The sequence below is a fragment of the Podarcis filfolensis genome (assembly GCF_964270895.1).
Source record: "Podarcis filfolensis genome assembly, chromosome: 9".
In the NCBI taxonomy this organism is placed as follows: domain Eukaryota; kingdom Metazoa; phylum Chordata; class Lepidosauria; order Squamata; family Lacertidae; genus Podarcis; species Podarcis filfolensis.
Window position 1 is genome coordinate 11,367,451 of NC_139610.1, and position 20,435 is coordinate 11,387,885.

Below are 20,435 nucleotides of genomic sequence, written 5' to 3' on the forward strand. Positions count from 1 at the left end.
GTAACGCAAGGAACTACTGTATTGTGTTGGGAGCCGCCCAGAGTGGCTGGGGAAACCCAGCCAGATAGGCAGGGTATAAATAGTAATAATAATCATTACTTTTCCCCCCCTGGGGGTACGCAAGGGTACACATACTCCTAAACGTTTTGTGAATCTAAGTTTGGCCTCATCGAGGGGCAGTACAGTGGTACCTCGGATTACATACGCTTCAGGTTACATATGCTTCAGGTTACAGACTCCGCTAACCCAGAAATAGTGCCTCAGGTTAAGAACTTGGCTTGAGGATGAGAACAGAAATCGCGCAGCAGCAGCGGGAGGCCCCACGAGCTAAAGTGGTGCCTCAGGTTAAGAACAGTTTCAGGTTAAGAACGGACCTCCGGAACGAATTAAGTCCTTAACCTGAGGTACCACTGTACTTCAATATGAGTAGGAAAATGAGAGTACCCCATAACATTTCTTTTTTTGGGGGAGGGGGAGCACTGATAATAATAAAACCGAGTTTCACCTCCCTGTCGATGACAGGCCTTCCTCCTCCACACCACCTGTAGCAACGGGGTGCTGGCCCTTTAAATCCTCAGGTAAGGCGCTTCCGCCCTGCCTGCCTGCCTGCCTCCTCCCCTCAGCGCGTCCCGCGCCCACCGTGCGCACGCGCAGTAGGCCACCCGCGCTCCCACTCGCTCTCCCAATGCTGTCCTGACTTTCCCCTCAACTTCGCGAGAGGAAGAGGCGGCCGGACCTTTTCCCCCCGACGCGCCCGCTGCTCCTTTTCCCTCATGGCGGAGTCCGGGGCCGAGCCGGTTCTCGGCCCAGAGGACGGGGAGGCGGCGGAGGAAGAGGCTGACGACGAGGAGCTGCTCCAGCTGGGGACGGAGGCGGCGCCCGGCAGCCGGGCCGCCAGGGGGGCTCCGGGCGGCGCCGTCAGGGTCAGCCTCGGGGGCGGCAGGGCGGCGGCGGCTGGGCCGCGGCTGGACTACGAGGGAAGAGCCGGCGACGCGGAGGGCGACGGGAGCGGCGACGACGACGACGACGACGAAGAAGAGGAGCCTCTGCTGGGCTCGGCGGCCTCGGGCCGGAGGGGCGGCCGTCGCCGCCGCCGCAGCGACACAGGTCAGAGCCGCCTCCGCGCGCCCGGGTTCTTCCCCGGTTTGTTTGCTCGTTTCCACGGTGAGGCGAGTTCGCAGCGCCCACGTGGGGGGGGGGGGGGAGGTGGTCGGGCTGTCATCCGAGGCCTCTGAGTATTTTAATTTATTATTATTTTGCCCTTAAAAAAATAATAATAAGAGGGGGAGGGGGTTAGAGCTGGACCCCCCTCCCCCCTCCTCTTAATTAAGGTGGTGGGCTTCCCCCCCCCAGTATATGAATTTTCCCACATCCCCGCAGCTGAAATAGAACCGTCCGTTTTGCTTCCCCGAGTGTAACCTTGCCCCTTGCCCCCCCCCCCTCCAATGAAAGCAGGACGTGGCCTCTCTTGTCAGGTTAATCTGGGTGGGGGGAGCAGGGAAAAGGCTATTTTTCTGCTTGTGTTTTTGACATTTGTGTGCCCACCGCCATCCGCTTTTATTTTGCGTATCATCCGCATTTCGACCCTCTTTAAGTCCTCCTGATTTTTAGCATCCGTAAATACAGTGGTGCCTCAGGTTACATACGCTTCAGGTTACAGACTCCTAACCCAGAAAAAGTGCTTCAGGTTAAGAACTTTGCTTCAGGATGAGAACAGAAATCGTGCTCCTGCAGCTTGGCAGCAGCAGCAGGAGGCCCCATTAGCTGAAGTGGTGCTTCAGGTTAAGAACAGTTTCAGGTTAATTACGGACCTCCGGAATGAATTAAGTACTTGACCTGAGGTACCACTGTAGTTGTTGCTTTTAGCTTTCCAAGTGCTTAATTCCCCCTGGTCCGCAAACCCTAGTGCAACAGAATGAGGTGGCAGGTGCTGGCTGCTTGTGATTGCTGATCTTTATTATTTATTTATTTTAAAAAAAGAAGCTTCTTGCAGGTGTAGGAAGCCAGGAGACCGGGCTGGAGCCTTTCACCCCGATGTACTTGCATGTTGGGAATATTTTTTGGACCAATTGGATACGTTACTTGCTGTTGGATCACAACTGGGGAGACCCAGCTTCAAATCCCCACATGGCCTGTTAGCTCACTGAATGACCTGGGCTAGTCACTCTGCCTCAGTCTAATCCACCTCATTAGGGTTATTATGGGGATAATGCCACGAACAGAAGTCTTAAACTCTGTGATTAACAAACCCAAAACACATCCCTTCACCTGAATCCTAAGGTGGTATAGTCTGTTCCACCGTACCATTCTTTCTTTTGTATGTTCAGACCAAGCTTAAGTAATCCTTGGAACAACACCGTAAAGTAGGTTACTGCTGTTATCTGTACATTGCAGATGAAGGGGAGGATTAATAATCTGTCTTTGGTTGCTCCATGAGCTCCTTGTAGAAGTGAGTTGTGAACCAAGAAGTCCCCAATTCAGAAATGCCATTCTGTCTCAAAGCAAAAAGTCCACCTGATGATATGGCTGCTCAGATGCATGCTAGCAAAACAGTGCATGAAAGCACTGTTTGGCCCTCGTGTCTGGCAAACAGACATGTTTTTTCCAGTAGGAAAATTCCATTTTGCTATCATAGTGAACAGTTGCTAATAGGTACAAAGTTTAGATAACCTGAATTGATACCTGAATTAGTTTGCTTTTCTCTCTCCCATTTTTTTCTCTCATATGCTAGATTGTGAACCTTCAGGCAGCAGCTGGCTACCTCGTATTTTAACCTCTGTATAGCACTTAGGAATTGGGACGTGGGTGGCGCTGTGGTCTAAACCACTGAGCCTAGGGCTTGCCGATCAGAAGGTCGGCGGTTCGAATCCCCGCAATGGGGTGAGCTCCCGTTGCTCGGTCCCTGCTCCTGCCAACCTAGCAGTTCGAAAGCATGTCAAAGTGCAAGTAGATAAATAGGTACTACTCTGGCAGAAAGGTAAATGGCATTTCCGTGCGCTGCTCTGGTTCCCCAGAAGTGGCTTAGTCATGCTGGCCACATGACCCGGAAGCTGTACACCGGCTCCCTCGGCCAGTAAAGCGAGATGAGCACCGCAACCACAGAGTCGTCTGCAACTGGACCTAACGGTCAGGGGTCCCTTTACCTTTACCTATAGCACTTAGGAAATATAGGTGCTTTATAACTATTATTGTAATCCCATGCCTGCTTACCTGGGAGTATACTCTATGTTGGGACCTAATGGGAATTAATTTTGCAAAGACATGCCAAGGATTGTGTGGTAAGTGATAAACGCTGTTGAGAGTCCTAATTTAAACTGTTTTATTTAGCACATACAGGAAATGTTGGAAGTATTGCAGAAATGAACTTCTTCTTGGATGATCCTGAATTTGCTGAAATCATGCAGCAAGCAGAACAAGCCATAGAAAGTGGAGTCTTTCCAGAAAGAATCTCACAGGGATCCAGTGGGAGCTACTTCGTCAAAGATCCTAAGAGAGTGAGTGCATTGGTTCCCAGACAAGTGTATACCTGATTGGTAAAAAAACAAAAGGTGGAATGCTGAACTAATGGGCAAAGTTAAGTACGCATTGTCATATTGGGGCTTGTTTTGTTAATCCCACACTACGGTTTCTGCAGATGAAATGAAGAGCTTGGAAAAAAATACACCCCCCCCCCCCCAAATGGTCATATTAAAATGATGGTAAAGGGTCAAAAAACACTTGCTTACTTTTATAACGTAAGATCTTAAAGACAAAGGAACAAGTTGCATATGAAATTGTTATGGCCTTTGGTTAATAGAATAAATTTTGGTATATTAACTAAACTTCAGGAAGATTTCATCCAGCATGGCATCCTTGAGAAGGAGATTGAAAAATGTGGACCAGAGAGTGGCAGAAAATATTTATTTCTTGCCATGGTCTCGTGGTCTCTTCAACTTCAGTGAAGAAATTGGGCTTGAAGAATTCAAGTAAAACAGCTTTAACATGAAATCTGTTGGGTTGCAGCATTGTATTTCAAACCAGTTCTGTGACTTTCTCATTACTACCTGTGGCAATAAGCAAATCTTTGTCTCTTTCTCAACTCATTTGTATTCACATGCAATATCTAAGTGAGAGGTCTGCAACAGCTATATTGCCAAAGTATGTTCCAGAATACATCAGGAGTGCCAGGGTGTAGTTGTAACTTGTGTGGCTTGTGTCCTTGTTTAGGGATAGTTTGGAGAATAGTGTGGGTGAGCACAGGTTTAGGTTATAATCCTAACTCCACTTTACCTGGGAGTATACCCCATTTAATTCAGCAGGGCTGTGCTGGTCCCGGGGGGAAGGTTACCGTTGACGTAGTCAAAGTCCGATCCTGGGTCACTAGCCTGGAAACAGTTCACAAGGAGCGGGGCGAGGTCCGAAGCAGGAAGCCGGGCGGGGACAGGAACACTGGAGGGTCAGGTCTGGGTCCAGGCAGGAGCAGGTACTCAACGACGTTGCTCCCACAACCTGGGACCGGGCTGACTGGCCTTTATCTTCACTGAGGCCAGGGGCGGTCCTGGCCCCCAGGAGACCCACCTCTCCTGGCCTTAAGGCGAGCACTCCTCCTGGGAGAAACCAGTTCCCTCCGCCTCTCTGCCCTAAGCCTCTGCAGTTCAGGAGAGGCTGGGGAGTTACTGGACCCAGGGGGAGACTCACCTTCCTCTGGCAGGGCCGGGAGAGGCGCACCTGTAGGCACTGTGTCCTTAATCACCTCTGGAGCTAGAGTGGAATCACCTGGTGCCTGCTCCTGAGGATCCGGCACAGGTGCAGGCGCTTCAGATCCAAGGCCCTGCCCCAGTTCAGCCGGCCCTGGAGGCTTCCAGCAAAATATAAAAACATAATGAAACATTAAAAAACTTCCCGATACAGGGCTCGCTATAAAAAGGGGGAAGACACAGGGCTGTAGATAGGATAGTAAGGTCAGAAAATAGAATATTGACTAGCAGGCACAGGTGTTTTTAGTGGCAACCATTTTAGCTGGAGCTATGTGATTAGCTGTAAGAGACAATAGCTAATGTATATTCAGAGCCAGAAACTCATTTCCCTGAGGCAGCATCTAGTTTCTGGTATACCATGTTAATGATTATTGGCAGGGGGATTGTCCCATGCCATGCCATGTGTGTACCATTGGTAGCAAAAGAGAAACCAAGGTACTGACTCAGCCATTCTGAGCCTTTTAAATTTGTCTTATTTAGCTAATGTTTCTTACCTACGAGGGACGCGGGTGGCGCTGTGGGTTAAACCACAGAGCCTAGGACTTGCCGATCAGAAGGTCAGCGGTTCGAATCCCTGCAACAGGGTGAGCTCCTGTTGCTCAGTCCCTGCTCCTACCAACCTAGCAGTTCGAAAGCACGTAGATAAATAGGTACCACTCCGGCGGGAAGGTAAATGGCATATCCGTGCGCTGCTCTGGTTCGCCAGAAGCGGCTTAGTCATGCTGGCCACATGACCTGGAAGCTGTACGCCGGCTCCCGCGGCCATAAAGCGAGATGACCCCTAGAGTCGGTCATGACTGGACCTAATGGTCAGGGGTCCCTTTACCTTTACTTCTTACCTACAGAAGATTTCTAGCAGAACTTTTATTATATAGAGAGGCTAATGGTTCGTAAAATCCTAAGAGAACCGTTCTGAGCAGTAGAACCAATAAGACAAAAGGTATTGTGGCACCTTTGAGGTTGGCTGATTTGCTGTGACATGGGTTTTTGGCTCATCCTTATTAAAATATGAACTCAAATTTCTCTTTTGTTTAGAATGCAGATGACATACCCCACACTACTATAGCAGCGAGTTCAGTTGTTTGCCCTGTGCCATGTTGTTCCAACACAAAACAAGAAATCATTATTAAACTACTCCCCTTTTCCTCGTTCTCTCCCATTTAAGCAGTTTACAGGTACAGGCCTGCTCAACTTCAATAGTAGAACTGCATTGCACATCTTCAGGCCACCCATATGTGGGTGCTCTCTCACTACATTTTAAAGACTTGTCTCTAGGGAACAACTTACCTATCATTTTCAGGAAGTCAACTGGAACTGAGAAAGTGGTTGTGTATGTTTATGTGAGCTGAAGGATGCTGCAGACAAAGCAATCTAATAAAGTGAAAGATAACGGTGATCTAATGAACTAAAATACTGATTGCCAACCTAAGACTTTCTGTCTGACTTAAAGTGACTGAATGCTCTTCCTTTTGTTATAATCCTATTTTAATGCAAAATGTATGTTCACTAATTCTCTTACTTAACTATTCCTTTGGACAATGTCTAATGGAGGTCATTGATTGCAGGATGTGTAACTGGTGAATGTATTTATGAATGAGCCCTTGGTAATAAAGCAGTAGATACTGGGTCCAGTCATACTCTTGTCAGTGACTTAGACTTGATATCTATCATCTCTCTCTAGGGGTCTTTTACTGTCAGCAGATCAACCCAAAGCAGCCAGTCATGTACACACTTTACAGCAAAGCTTGCATTGTATGTTTTAGCAGAATGCTTGCTTCTAAAAAGAGTTTGAGCTTAATTATATACAGTATTTTGATGCAAGCTGTAAATGAATTACTTTTGAAAACTCCATTTGCACATTTTTAGTCGTTATCCATAGTGCCTTAGGGTATTTTACTGTAGGTTTCATCATTATTTTGGTCGTTCAGTATAGCAAACCTCATAGATGATAATAAGCATTGGCCAAATTGACATTATTCTCAGTTAGTACTCGGTTCAGTGCATAGTCAGTCTTTCAGCATACTTCTGGTTGCTGCAAAGGTAAATCTAATAAAATTGCCACTTTCAATGCTCATATGCAGAGCTAGAGTTCAGCTAAATAGAAGTTCAGCTGAAAAGAAATAGAGTTCAGCTGAATTGAATTGCATTATATTATTTCCATTCTAACATAGATCAGTTGTGATCCCAGATAAAACAAAAAGCAATTGCTTTTGTCTTTTTATTTTTTAAATACTCAATTTCTATGGGTAAAGCAGGTTGTATTTCTGCTGCATATATTCTCTAAGCCATTCTGTTAGGCCACTCACTTGAATAGTTTAGTGAAGGCATTGGAACTCAGAAGCTAAAGACACAGAATCTGATTCCTCCCGCTTAAAATGTGAAATATGTGTTACTGTGTACACTGTTTGAGAAAGTGTGTGTACTTGTTTGAAGGGAATGCTTACACATTCATGGACCATTTTTCTCACGAATTTAGAATTTGCAGACAATTTTATACTGTACCAAATGAAGATGTTGATGTTTTGTTTCCTGTTTTGCTGCCTTTATTTAAAGTGTATTTATATTGTACTTGAGCCACAAAGAAGAGATTTTGTAAGAGCTGCTAGTCACCTTAACAAAACCCAGAGAAAGAGTCTTGTTGTTCTCTCCAGCTGTGTGACGCTAAGTCACATCACACAGCGCACAACAACATGGTTGCATTCCACAGTGTGAGTTGTAATAGGTTTAGCCCTAGTGAGAACTCTTGCCAAGGCTATTCAGGAGCCAAACTGTTCCATAGATTGTAAAATACCAGGTGGACATAATACTTTCTTTGACTACTTTCAGAATGAAGGCATTGTAATAAATACAAACTACTTCTTTCCTCAGAAATCTATTGGAGTATTTAAACCAAAATCTGAAGAGCCTTATGGTCACCTAAATCCAAAATGGACCAAGTATTTTCACAAAATGTGTTGCCCTTGCTGTTTTGGCAGAGGCTGTCTTGTTCCTAATCAGGGATACCTCTCTGAAACTGGTGCCTATCTTGTGGACAGTAAATTGGGATTGGGAGTGGTGCCTAAAACAAAGGTAAGAAAGATTTGTACCAGGAGTTGACTCTGTAGAAATAAGACTTTGCAACCTAAACTGTGTAACTAGGGGGTGCAGGGAGGGGGGGGCACTGGGAGCCACAGCGTGGGGGGGCCACTTACCGTGCCCAAGCCACCTGGAAGTGATGCGGTGGCTTAGGAACCTGCATGCTTTGTGCTGCCCGAAAAAGCAATATGGGCCTGCAAGGCGCCAGAGCAAAATGGGGCTTGGGCACTGGGATCCTGTTCCTAGGAAGTAATGACCAAAGTCACTGTAGCACATATCTTAATGACTAACCAGGACAGCTGCAACATTTTCTACACGGGCTGCTTTTGAAGCCTATCCCTATACTTAAGTTAGTTCAAACTGAGGCTGCCCATTTAATTACAGGATTAAGCTGAAGGAAGCACATTACACTTATGTTCAGAACATTTAAACTGGCTTCCTGTTGTTTCTGGATTAGACAAAGTGTTTTTAATCTTTGAAGTTCAAAATGGTTGAGGCCCAGTTATCTAAGCCAACACCTTATTCCTTATATTAAGTGTCCACACTTATAGTCTCCAAAGCTAAAGGCTCTAAATCCTGTTTTATGTTGTTTGTTTTAAGGTTATCTGGATTGTTAGTGAGACCTTCAACTACAGTGCAATAGATCGTGCTAAATCAAGAGGCAAAAAATATGCTTTAGAAAAAGTGCCAAAAGTTGGCAAAAAATTTCATCGAATAGGACTACCTCCTAAGGTAAGCCCTTTGAAATGCTTTATTTCCATAGTGCTTCAAGGGATTTCCTCCCTTTCTGTTGGTCAGAATTCAAAAAACACCATCTCCTCATACCAAATGCCCAATTCTTAAAAGTGGGGTTTGCGTCTCAAGAAAAGTTAGAAAGAAAACCAAACACCTCACTGGGTATACCAACGCTCATGGTTTTACTTTCATTCCGAAATAATACTTTGTGAGTTTTGTACATCTTTTCTTTGATCTTCTTTGTTTGTTTGGCCTTATTGAGACTGTTATCACTATCTCCTTATTGCTGCCACTTCCCATTAACTCTTATTATCTTCAGATTTCTGTATAATCCCCGTTGCTCAAAAGAGTCCTACAAATGACACTGAGAAGTTATCCAGGCTCTAGGAAAATATAGGCACAGCTGTCTGTTTGGCACAATTCAGAAGAAGTGCAGAAACAAGAATATGGCCAAGAAAATTGTTGAATAACATTTTCAGTTGTTACAGGCAGTGATGCAATTTCCTGCATAGTTCATGCCTCCCACCATGATTAGCATAGTCAAAATAATACAAATCAAGAGATATATCTCAAACTTGCATTATTTTCACAGGTTTCCACAACCAGGCTGTTCAAATTCAGAGTTCTAATGTGTCCGTAACAGGGAATGTTTTTAATAGTTCCACAACTGCCAGACTTATCTAGGGTTGCCATATGTCCAGAATTTTCTGGACATAGCCAGGTTCTGCCGTCAGAAACAGTGTCTGGGCGAAAATCACTAAAATGTCCAAGAAAATCCGGATGTATGGCAACCCATCTTGGCAGTGTCATTTTGGCAATTATCCTTAAAAATAGCTCTTTTTTGCTCAATAAATTTTGTGTCTGGGTTTTCGGTTACTGTATTGAAATATGGCAACCCCATCCTTACCTATTGCTTCAGTTTTCTTTTCCCTAGCACATGCTTGAATATTTTTGGCTATTTTAACTTAAATTTAACAGTTCTCAGATCTCAACTTGAATCAGTTTCATGGGCTGAATCTATTCCAAGTCCAAAGTTTTGGAGGATAAGTCTATTAAAAGCTTCTGGTTATAATTATTATTATTTCTCCAATATGCCTCTGAATACCAGGTGCTAAGGATAAAAGTGGGTGCATGCTATTGCACTTGTATCCTGGTTGTGGGCTTTGTGTAGACCTCTGGTTGGCCACTGCGACAACAGGATGCTGGACTGGAAGGGCTATTGACCCAAACCAGCAGGCTCTTTTATGTTCTTATCAGCAGGGCTGCTCTTTTGTTCGTATGCTACATTTGTTCTTAAGGCAGGACGCTAAATAAACAAATAGATAAATAATTTGAATTAATAAATTTAAAATAAATAGTTGATATCATGCAAATTAAGAACAGAACACTACTTGGATATTAGGTACTTTAAAAATAAATTTTTGTTCCTTTTCTTAATGCAGGGTTTATTTTAAATTTCAGGTTGGCTCCTTTCAGCTATTTGTGGAAGGCTACAAAGAAGCTGACTATTGGCTCAGGAAATTTGAAACAGACCCTTTGCCCGAGAATACAAGGAAACAATTTCAGTCTCAGTTTGAAAGATTGGTAGTGCTTGATTACGTAATCAGAAACACTGGTATTTAATAGTTTTTCTTACTTCTATAGCTCATACTCATTTTTCTGGCATACCTGTTCAACAAATAATTAGGTGGGCTCCCAGTGGGAAATTCCCTAGGGCAGCTGATTTGAGTGGGGGTCCATGTTAGTGCTGATCCTTAAATTCTCATTTGTTCCTTTGTAGCCCTATCTGTACCTGCCCCACACAGGTGAAGTCAGGGCTGGGACAAGTGGTGGTGGTTTGTGGGGAACAGCCTCACAGATAAAATTGGGAGCCATGCCAGTATTCATTAGGTCCTTGGCTGGAGGTTTTCAAACCCTATTTGAGAGATTTGACACTGTTTGAAGTAATATGCTTATACTGTGCTAGAGCAGGGATGGGGAATCTGTTTCAGCTTAAGGATCACATTCCCATCTGAGCAACCTTTTGGAGGCCGCATGGTAGTGGTAGGCTTGAGTAGACAATAGATGTGAATTTTAATTTTGTATGGTAGACTATCCCCCAGCTGGGAAAACAAGAAGCATTATCAGAGAGCCAGTGTGGTGTAGTGGTTAAGAGCGGTAGTCTTGCAATCTGGGGAACCGGGTTCGCGTCTCCGCTCCTCCACACTTCGGGTAGTGATAAAGCGGGATATCAAATCCAAATTCTTCTTCTAGTACATCACATCAAAGAATGGACATTCATAGCAATTGCCCTTTTTTGGGCACAGAGGTAAGATCCTGGGGCCAAATGCAGCCCTCTGTCTGGCCCTTGGGACACTTCCTAGGCTCACCAGCCCTGCTTTGCACCCTCCTTGAGTATTTTTGCAAAGCTGAAATATGACCCTGGATTCTGATGAAGAGGAGGAGTTTGGATTTGATATCCCGCTTTATCACTACCTGAAGGAGTCTCAAAGCGCTAACATTCTCCTTTCCCTTCCTCCCCCACAACAAACACTCTGTGAGGTGAGTGGGGCTGAGAGACTTCAGAGAAGTGTGACTGGCCCAAGGTCACCCAGCAGCTGCATATGGAGGAGTGGGGAAGCAAACCCAGTTCCCCAGATTATAAGACTACCGCTCTTAACCATTACACCATACTGGCTCATAGTACTAATGACGTACTATGAATCAAGCAAGGCATTCCTCTCCATTTTAGAGGAAAGGCTTCTCATATTGTTACTTTGAGAAGGACTTCTGAGAGTTGTTGCCAGTCAAATGTTTGGGTTGGACTGATCCTTGCATCTCTCTCTGTTCCTGAGATTATAAAAGGTAGCTCATTTATACATAAACCCTTTCTAGAAGGGTAGCTGTGTTTCTCTCTTGCAGCAACAGCATTCTTTTGTTGCTCGTAAGGGAGTAGAAATCTACCGTTTCATCATCATCAGGTTTTCAAATCCATTCCTAGGAACAGATGAGAAAGTGTGGGCTCAACCAAACAGAAACTGTCACATCATAGTCAAGATGGTTGTGTTCAAGTGCTTCCTCATCAGTGTGCTCTCAGTAGTTTAGCTGGTGATCCTTTAAAGATGTGGGCAGCAAAATGTCATAACTGGCCGACATAACAGAATAGCTGTGGCTTTATCTACTGCAGAACTTCCCAAACTGTGTGTCACGACACCGTTTGTGTATCGGCTGCAGTGTGTCGCACAAGCGCTCCCCACACTCCTCCTGGGGTTGGAAAGGGGTTAGTTTAACCTCCAGTTTGCTAGTACTGTAAAACTGAATTACTTTGTTGTGGGATGATGCATGTCTGAAAAGCGTGCCACTGACATGAAAAGTTTGGAAAGCTCTGATCTACTGCCTCACTGTGAGATTTATCTATGGACCATTAAAATGATATGATATACACTGTAGCAACATAGTGTTATTTGCAGCAGTCGTTCTTCAGAGATTAAGATAGCTCAGTTGGTAGAGCATGAGACTATTATTAATCTCAGGGTTGTGGGTTTGAGCTCCACACTGGACGAAAGGCTCCTTCATTGCAGGGGGTTGGACTAGATGACCCTCATTGTCCCTTCCAACTCTACAGTCCTATGGTTCTATGACTCCCCAATGCTTACACTTGTGGATAGCTTTTTTAAGGTTCCCATTTGATCTCTCAGCAGCTACTTTGACATAGTCAGCGGGAAATGGCTCCGGTTAGAAAATGTCGCTTCTAAATGGCAACTGCAGCTGCAGAGGAGAATTAACTGGTGTTGGGTACCAGCTCCTGTTTCTTCTTTCTGGTTGTCCCATGTATTCTTAAGTCTCCAAAAACTGTCCCACCAGTTGTTCTGATAGGTAGAAGGAAGCTCCTTCCTCAAATGCTTATTTATTTTATCATTAAAAAAACAAAAACCCAGACATGGACATGATGTAGTTCATAAGACAGTGTTATAATAGGACTCGGTTATATTGATACTGTCCTGGAATTTTTCATTCCAAAATAACATAAATAAAAACCATCGTTCTAAGAAACTTTGTTCATTGCTTGCTTTTCTGTAGTACATTAATTTTGTCATTAGTACAACATCCCAGATTCTCCACAGCCTTTCTGAAATTAATGGTCCCATCATGTTTTTACAAGCTTTCACAATACATATATTCAGAGCTGGGAGGTAATGTATTACTTCCAGATTCCCCCCCCCCCCAGTACTGTATATTTCAGATAACATAATAGTAGTGTTTTCAGGTCATATGGTATTGGATCCACTATTATTTCTGTGATGAAATTACAAATTGTCCTCCAAATTTTTTGGATTATTGGACAGTGTCAAAATATGTGTACAGTATAAAATCTGAAAGAGATCCGTTGACTTTCCAGAAACAGTTTTGCACAGTTGGATATATGTGACTTGATCAGCATGGTGTTAGATTGGTATAGCTTTTAATAAACATTTTCCTTTAGTTTTATCAATATTTATCTTAGCTGAATCTTGGCCCATGTCCAACTCCATTCTGCTGTAGCTTCCTCAAATGTTTAGTGAGCAGAGGAGGAATTTGTTCTGTTTCTTCCTTTATAAGTAAAGGAGTATATAAGCAAAGGATTCTTACTGTTCTGAAAAAGGGACCCAAATATTTTTGTGAACTTCTGCCTCAGCACAAATAAAGTCCTCCTTGTAGTTAAACAGGGGCACGGAGGACAAAAAACCCCCATATAATGCAATTCAGAATATGAATTATATCATGAGGATTGCATTTTCTGACTATTGCTGCTTCATGAAAAAACGTGGCATTGTAATTTATATGCAATTTTTATTTATTTAACTATCCCAGTTCTCTAAAAATGATACCTTTATGATAATTATATTGGAATTTTTCATTTCAAATATATGCTTTATTCTAATGCATTTCACTGATTCTGCCCCCCCCTTATTTTATTTGAAGATAGAGGCAATGACAATTGGCTAGTCAGATATGAAAAGCAGAGTGACGAGAGTGAACTTTCTGATAAGGTAAGAAGACAGAAGATGCTTGTGCTATCATTAAACAATACAGATATTGGTAATAAGACAGTGTCTGCGTTCAGGCTTACAATCTAAATGCCATGAGACAAAAGGAAAAGGAAATGGGAGGGAGGAGGAAAATAGCAGGCGTAGGCAGTAGTTCTTAGTTCTTGTAACAACCAGAATAAATTGAAAGAGTTCCACAAGAGGAGGAGCCAAAGGTTGCTGATCTCTCAGCTCAGCCCTGAAGCCCCATATGCATGTGTGTGTCTCTCAGCTGTAGCCTCATATAATGGCTGCTGATAGATGACAGTTGGAGAGAAATGAAATAACAGGCACACAGCTATGCTGCAGTGATGTTTCCTAAACCCTAAATTCAAATATGAAAGCTTTGTTGTTATGTCAGATATCATATGTCAGATATCATATTTGGAGTTTTTTTTTATCCCCCACACAGATTACACTTACTATGCTATACCACATGTTACATTCAAAATTATTAATGTTATGTGAATTACTGCAGGTAGAACAAATAGTTGATAACAACTATCATCCCGTTACATTAGGCCAAGAGCAACACAAGTGAGCACGCCCTCTCAGACTAATAAAAACACTAAGCTAGTGTTGCAATAAGGCAAGAGTTAAGTTATGTCCAGTGGTGGAATATATGTACAACGTGGAATTTTTTATATTGTTGGATCGAGCTTGTGATGTGATAATGAGCATGTTATAACCAGTAATTAATATATTTGATATTTTTTGAGTTGTTTTTCATCTATGTAGCATTATAAGTATCTTTGTTTATTGTATAATCCTGTTTCTGTGACTATTCAGAATAAAAATAATTTTAAAACTAAAAGTACTTTTCTTGCAGGATATTCAGTGGATTGATAAAAAAGAACCTATTATTAAAATTGCAGCAATTGATAATGGTTTAGCTTTTCCTTTCAAACATCCTGATGAATGGAGAGCATGTAAGTTAAAAAAAAAACACAACAAGAAGAAGTTGAATAAATGTATCTACTTTTCATATGTGTGACTATCTCTTTCTAAATAACTTTTTTGTCTAGTGGTTCATCATAGTGATTATGTATTTTGCTCATAGATGGTGTAAAATCTGAGAGCTATCACTGTCACCTATGTGAACCTCCCTAAGCACTAAGGTCTGCTGGGAATGCAAGACTCTGCGTCCTGTCTCTTGTTGTAGTAGCAAAGGTGCATGGTGGGGCATTTTATATGGACGCGGGTGGCGCTGTGGTCTAAACCACTGAGCCTAGGGCTTGCCGATCGGAAGGTCGGTGGTTCGAATCCCCGCAACGGGGTGAGCTCCCGTTGCTCAGTCCCTGCTCCTGCCAACCTAGCAGTTCGAAAGCACATCAAAGTGCAAGTAGATAAATAGGTACCGCTCTGGCGGGAAGGTAAACGGCGTTTCCGTGCGCTGCTCTGGTTTTGCCAGAAGCGGCTTAGTCATGCTGGCCTCATGACCCTGAAAAACTGCGGAAAAATGTCAGCTCCCTCAGCCAGTAAAGCGAGATGAGCACCGCAACTCCATAGTCGTTCACGACTGGACTTGACTGTCAGGGGTCCTTTACCTTTTTACCCATCCTTTTGAAAAACCCTTTAAAAGGAAGTGCACCATGCCCCCACTTTTTTGAGCTTTCATCAACTTAGCAGAATGTCATTACTTATAACTGTTTTTGAAAGGAAAGAGAACGATGTTATCTATTATTAACTTGTAGCTGATTGTTTTATATTTATTATTTTTTGTATTTATTGTGTTTTAAGCACCAAATTGGCGTAAATTGCTCTTCTCAGCTGCATCTTTTTTTCAGTCTTCCAACTTGTCAGTTAACAGGTTAATTTTAGTTAATTTTTAGCACAAGGTTGTAAGCAGGATTGTGTATATCAAGTTGCTTTTCCTGAAGTCAGCAAATGCATCTGAAAGCTTGACTAAGTAAACCACCTTTTTTTCCTCCCTATCTTCCGGTAGATCCATTTCATTGGGCTTGGCTTCCACAAGCAAAGGTTCCCTTTTCTCAAGAAACAATAGATTTGATTCTTCCTCGTATTTCTGACATGAACTTTGTACAGGATCTTTGTGAAGATCTTTATGAATTGTTTAAGGTAACGTCAAAAATATATTCGGTAGAACTAGTTACAGTAATACGCAATACCTGGCAGGAAGTGTAAATGTTTTTGAATTGGCGATAGCTGTGAAAGCAAAGTGCTTGCAAAATATTTATGACAAATTTGGACCCCTGGCAAAGTATGATTTATTATTTAAGGTGGCATGCTGTGTACTGCTATAAATCTTTGGTTGCATAGGGGATAAGTTTGGTTTGAGTTAAGAAACTTTCTGAAACTTTACTTTTTCATTTTTTTCAATTAAGACGGACAAAGGTTTTGACAAGGCTACATTTGAAAAGCAAATGTCTGTGATGAGAGGACAGGTAAGAATGCTTTTCATTGTAACTGTTCCTTTAAAAATACACTTCTGCAATATATATGTGCAGAAAACAATTATTCCTCAGTTGCTCTTTAGGATTACTGACTTTGTATTTAATATTCAGACTTATCTAGGACTTAATGGTACTCCTGATTAGAGGTATATAGTATTGTGCTATAAACTACATTGAATCAGGTTAAGACTTAACTGGTACTATAAACTGATGGGCCATGTAAACATGTTAAACAGCCTGGAAACTAATGGGTCAGACTGTACAACAACCCCCCGTTCCTCCAAATAGTTTCTTGACTTTGCTGATCATCTTGCAGTTGACCTAGTAAGGATCACCACACACTCCGACCGATATGGATATTGCCGTATTGCCCATTCTAATTTATTTGTATATTGCATTGTCTGCAAATACAATTGTATTCAGAGTGGTTAATAGAAAATGGAAATCTAAATACAGTAGTCATACTACATCACTATGATATAACATTGATCATTAAACAATTTTCATTTCAAATATATCAGAAATATAAGTTAGCCTAAAATTTAGCAGTAGATCAGTTAAAAATATTCAATACCTTTGCATCCTAGGGTAGCCCCACAGCTGAGAACATTAGTTCCTAGCAACTGTCCCTCCTTCAAAAGTTTCTATACCTCTACTTGAAAGGTCAGAAAGTCACCTCATAGTACTTCTGATGCTTGGGGCCCCAGTACTGGATGGTACGGCAAGGAAACAGCCATCCCCTAATGCAAACCACCTGTCCCCTAAACTTCTTTTAGAAGTCCCCTCTAAACATGTTAAATTCTTATTTAGACAGTTCGCATCTTGCCCTTCATCTGAAGATCTCAGGGCAGGTAGTGGCAAAATTCAATAAAATGCCATATACCTAAGATCATAAAATCACTGGAATTGTATAAATCACAGCAATTACCGTATTTTTCGCTCTATAGGACACACTTTTTCCCCTCCAAAAATTAAGTGGGAATGTGTCTGCGTCCTATGGAGTGAATGTAGGCTGCTTGGCTTCAGCGATAGCAACGCGAAGCCTCTGAAGCGCAGAGGGAGTGCTCCCTCTGTACTCCGGAGGCTTCGCGTTGCTTTCGCTGAAGCCTGGAGAGCGAGAGGCGTCGGTGTGCACCGACCCCTCTCGCTCTCCAGGCTTCAGGGATAGCCGCCTGAAGCCTTTGGAGCGCAGCGCGAGTTCCCGCTGCACTCCGGAGGCTTCAGGTTCCTTTTGCTGAAGCCAGGAGAGTCTTGCTCTCCCAGCTTCAGCGAAAGGAACCCAAAGCCTGCGGAGCGCAGCGGGAACTCGCACTGCGCTCTGAAGGCTTCAGGGATAGCCGCCTGAAGCCGGGAGAGCAAGACTCTCCTGGCTTCAGCAAAGAGGGAGAGCTGCAGTGCCCCTTCAGCCAAGTGGGAGGAGAAATGGAAGGGTTTCTGTTTCTCCTGCCGCTTTGCTGAAGGGGCGCTGAGCAGAGGGGGGGAGAATTTTTTTTTCTTGTTCTCCCCCTCTAAAACAAGGTGCATCCTATGGTCAGGTGCGTCCTATAGAGTGAAAAATAGGGTACTACACACCAGTGACCATTCACAAAAGCCCGGGTTAAAAAGCCATGTTTTGAGCTGGTGCCTGAATGCTATCAAAGTGGGTGCCACCCAAATGTCATATTGCCAGGGTGCCACCACAAAGCAGTCCCATTCACACATCAAATTTTACTTCAGGAAAAGGAGCTTGTACTATACTGCTATCTTTATTGGCAGTTTGATGCCATATACTTTTGTGTCTACAGATACTTAATCTTATTCAGGCATTAAAGGATGGAAGAAGTCCTCTTCAGCTTGTTCAGATGCCTCGTGTGATTGTGGAAAGAAGTCATGGTGGAAGTCAAGGACGAATTGTTCACCTGAGCAATGCGTTTACACAGACTTTCCATAGCCGGAAGCCATTCTTTTCCTCTTGGTAGAGACACGTAAATGTATTCAATTTAGCAAGACTTTCTGTTGTGTGAAAGTTTTAGAATAATGTAATTCTGCTGTACACAAAGTGCTGGACTGCCAAAACCTCAGAACTTTTTAAAGTTTTGTGTTTTGAATGTAATACGTTTACAGTTTAAAATTGTGAAATTTTACTTCAGGGAAATGCGCTTGTCCTATACTGTATTTTTATAGACAGTTCAATGTTTTCTGTATCTAACATTAAAAGGGAAAAGAAGTTTACAGATGCCAAAGACTACTTTTGCATAAATTGTAGGAAAGAACTGCTCTGTTGGATACAAATGTCAGAAATCAAAGTCTAATTTTCCTTGTTGGAAATGAAGCACAGCCTTCTCATTCCTCTACTGCAAGAAAGCTGCTTGAACTTTTGCAACAATTACCAAATATCTACATGGGTTTCTTACAGGTTTATATTCTCAAATATTACAGATTTATATTCTCAAATATTACAGAATTATATCTTGATCAGTTTACTGTGGAGATCTGGGACCAATACCATTACATCTTAATTTGGAGAATAAATGGCATGAAAGACCAAATCATTCCTGCAAATCCGAAGGAAACTTAATTATTTCATAGTTTTTTATGCCCTGGTGGTTTTTTTTTTAACTGAATACCCAAACCCCCTACAAGGTGGGGCTTGTATCCTTCCTTGTGCATCAACACTTTGAGGGTGAAGATGGGAATGAGCCTCAATTTATGCCCCTCACATACTTAAATTATATTGTGCGATGTACATCCCACATGCAATGTGTGTGTAGATTTCACCCCTGCTTTTAAAAAAAAGTGAAATTGTTTAAATGGTCCAATTAATATATATGAAGCTCTCAGGTTATACGTTGGAAATAGATGAACAGGTGGAGGAGTGCTGATGAACTCCTCCATCTATAAACGGTACAGGTGGGGCTGTGTGAGAATATTCTCTAAATCACTCACAGGTCGTGTTCTCCCCCCTGCCCAGCAACAGTTGAACCAGCCACAGACCACTTTCTTAATGCTTAAACAAATCCTTATAGGGAAAAGAAGATGAAGGCATGTTTAATGTCCTTTATTGATACTTCAGGGTCTCCCAAGGTGTATTTGTAGATTGAGTTCAGGATTTAGGGTGACACTACATTTTTTAGGAATGCACATACAGCTTGTCTCTTTGCATAGCTATGCCTTGTCTCGATTCTTTGTGGTTCACTTGTATAGATGGAGAATTGAAAAGGTTAATATATTGATCAATCACAATATTATATTTCTTGAAACTGCTATCAATGCCCATTAAATCCATCAGCTGACGCCAAAGTGGTAACCTCCTGTTACTAATATATTAAGAGCCTGCTCCTTTGAATTGCTGGATAGCAGTACCGCAGCTCCGTCCAAACCTGACTCTGAATCAGAAGTTTATTCTGGGGATTCCTGACCATTTATAGTCACGAAATTCCTCAGCAACCCAGAACAATTTTGTTGGATTTAACTTGGCGTAAAACATCAGTTGCAGAGGTAATTTTACAGAAACTTGGAATTTAGTAATACCTGTTGGACATCCATTGTTCCGCTCGAATGTGAGGACCTCGAGTACCATCTGTAGGAAAGATTGCTTCTATGAAAAATGTTTTTTGAATTTTTAGCCATGCTGTTATCTCAAGCTGCTAAGCAATACTCCTGAACTCCCCAGATTGGCCTTTTTATTTTTTTATGTTTTGAGGGGGTTGATAAAATGTAGCATGTTGGAGCAATGCACTTAATATACTAAATAAAATGTCTAAGCCTTAAAATGTAAAGCATTGTGGATTTAAAAAACAAACAAACTGTCACATTTCTAAGTTTATTGTGGCTTCAGTTTTTATCAACCCTTGTAATTTTTTTATGAATGCGTAAGATCACCAGACTTTCCTGTCTTAAAACAATAAAAATGATGGTCTGAAATGTACTTCTTTTTTGTCTCATAATTATTACATCTGTATCCAGCTTCTTAGCTTAGGACTGGTATGCATGGGTCGCCGTCGCCCCCCTACTTTTTAGTATTATTATTATCCTTGCAACAGTTATGTGAATTAATTCAGGCTGCTGGAAGTGTGACCTGAGTTTACTCAGTTAATTTTATGACTGAATAGGATTCGAATTTCGGTTTCTGGCTCATGTCTTCCAACTGTACTGGCTACATTCATGATGTAACCATGCATCAAAGACCAAAATCACTTGCTAGTCTTTATGCGTAGCATCCAAATGGCATAACATGTGTTTGTGCTGCATAGACAAATTTATTTTCATGGGCAACCTTTGTAGGAGAGGTCATCAACCCTAAAAATGTGAGAAACGATGGTGTAAAGCAAGCACCCCCAAACTCGGCCCTCCAGATGTTTTGGGACTACAACTCCCATCATCCCTAGCTAACAGGACCAGTGGTCAGGGATGATGGGAATTGTAGTCCCAAAACATCTGGAGGGCCGCGT

General features: G+C 42.5%; 1 protein-coding gene across 5 annotated transcripts; it reads left to right on the forward strand.

The window, feature by feature from the left end:
* The first annotated feature begins 651 nt into the window (after positions 1 to 651).
* Positions 652 to 19,912, forward strand: PI4K2B (phosphatidylinositol 4-kinase type 2 beta). Of its 5 annotated transcripts, none has more exons than XM_083630520.1 (10): positions 652 to 1,107; positions 3,337 to 3,494; positions 7,605 to 7,805; positions 8,412 to 8,543; positions 10,008 to 10,161; positions 13,488 to 13,555; positions 14,421 to 14,520; positions 15,537 to 15,670; positions 15,937 to 15,996; positions 17,790 to 19,912. In XM_083630520.1, exons 1-10 carry the CDS (start codon positions 774 to 776, stop codon positions 17,961 to 17,963), a joined length of 1,515 nt encoding a protein of 504 aa, XP_083486646.1. In that variant the 5' UTR covers positions 652 to 773; the 3' UTR covers positions 17,964 to 19,912. The 5 variants fall into 5 exon arrangements, with proteins under 5 accessions (XP_083486646.1, XP_083486643.1, XP_083486644.1 ...); XM_083630517.1 differs by having other exon boundaries at positions 657 to 1,188; positions 3,328 to 3,494; XM_083630518.1 differs by having other exon boundaries at positions 657 to 1,164; positions 3,328 to 3,494.
* Positions 19,913 to 20,435: the final 523 nt, after the last annotated feature.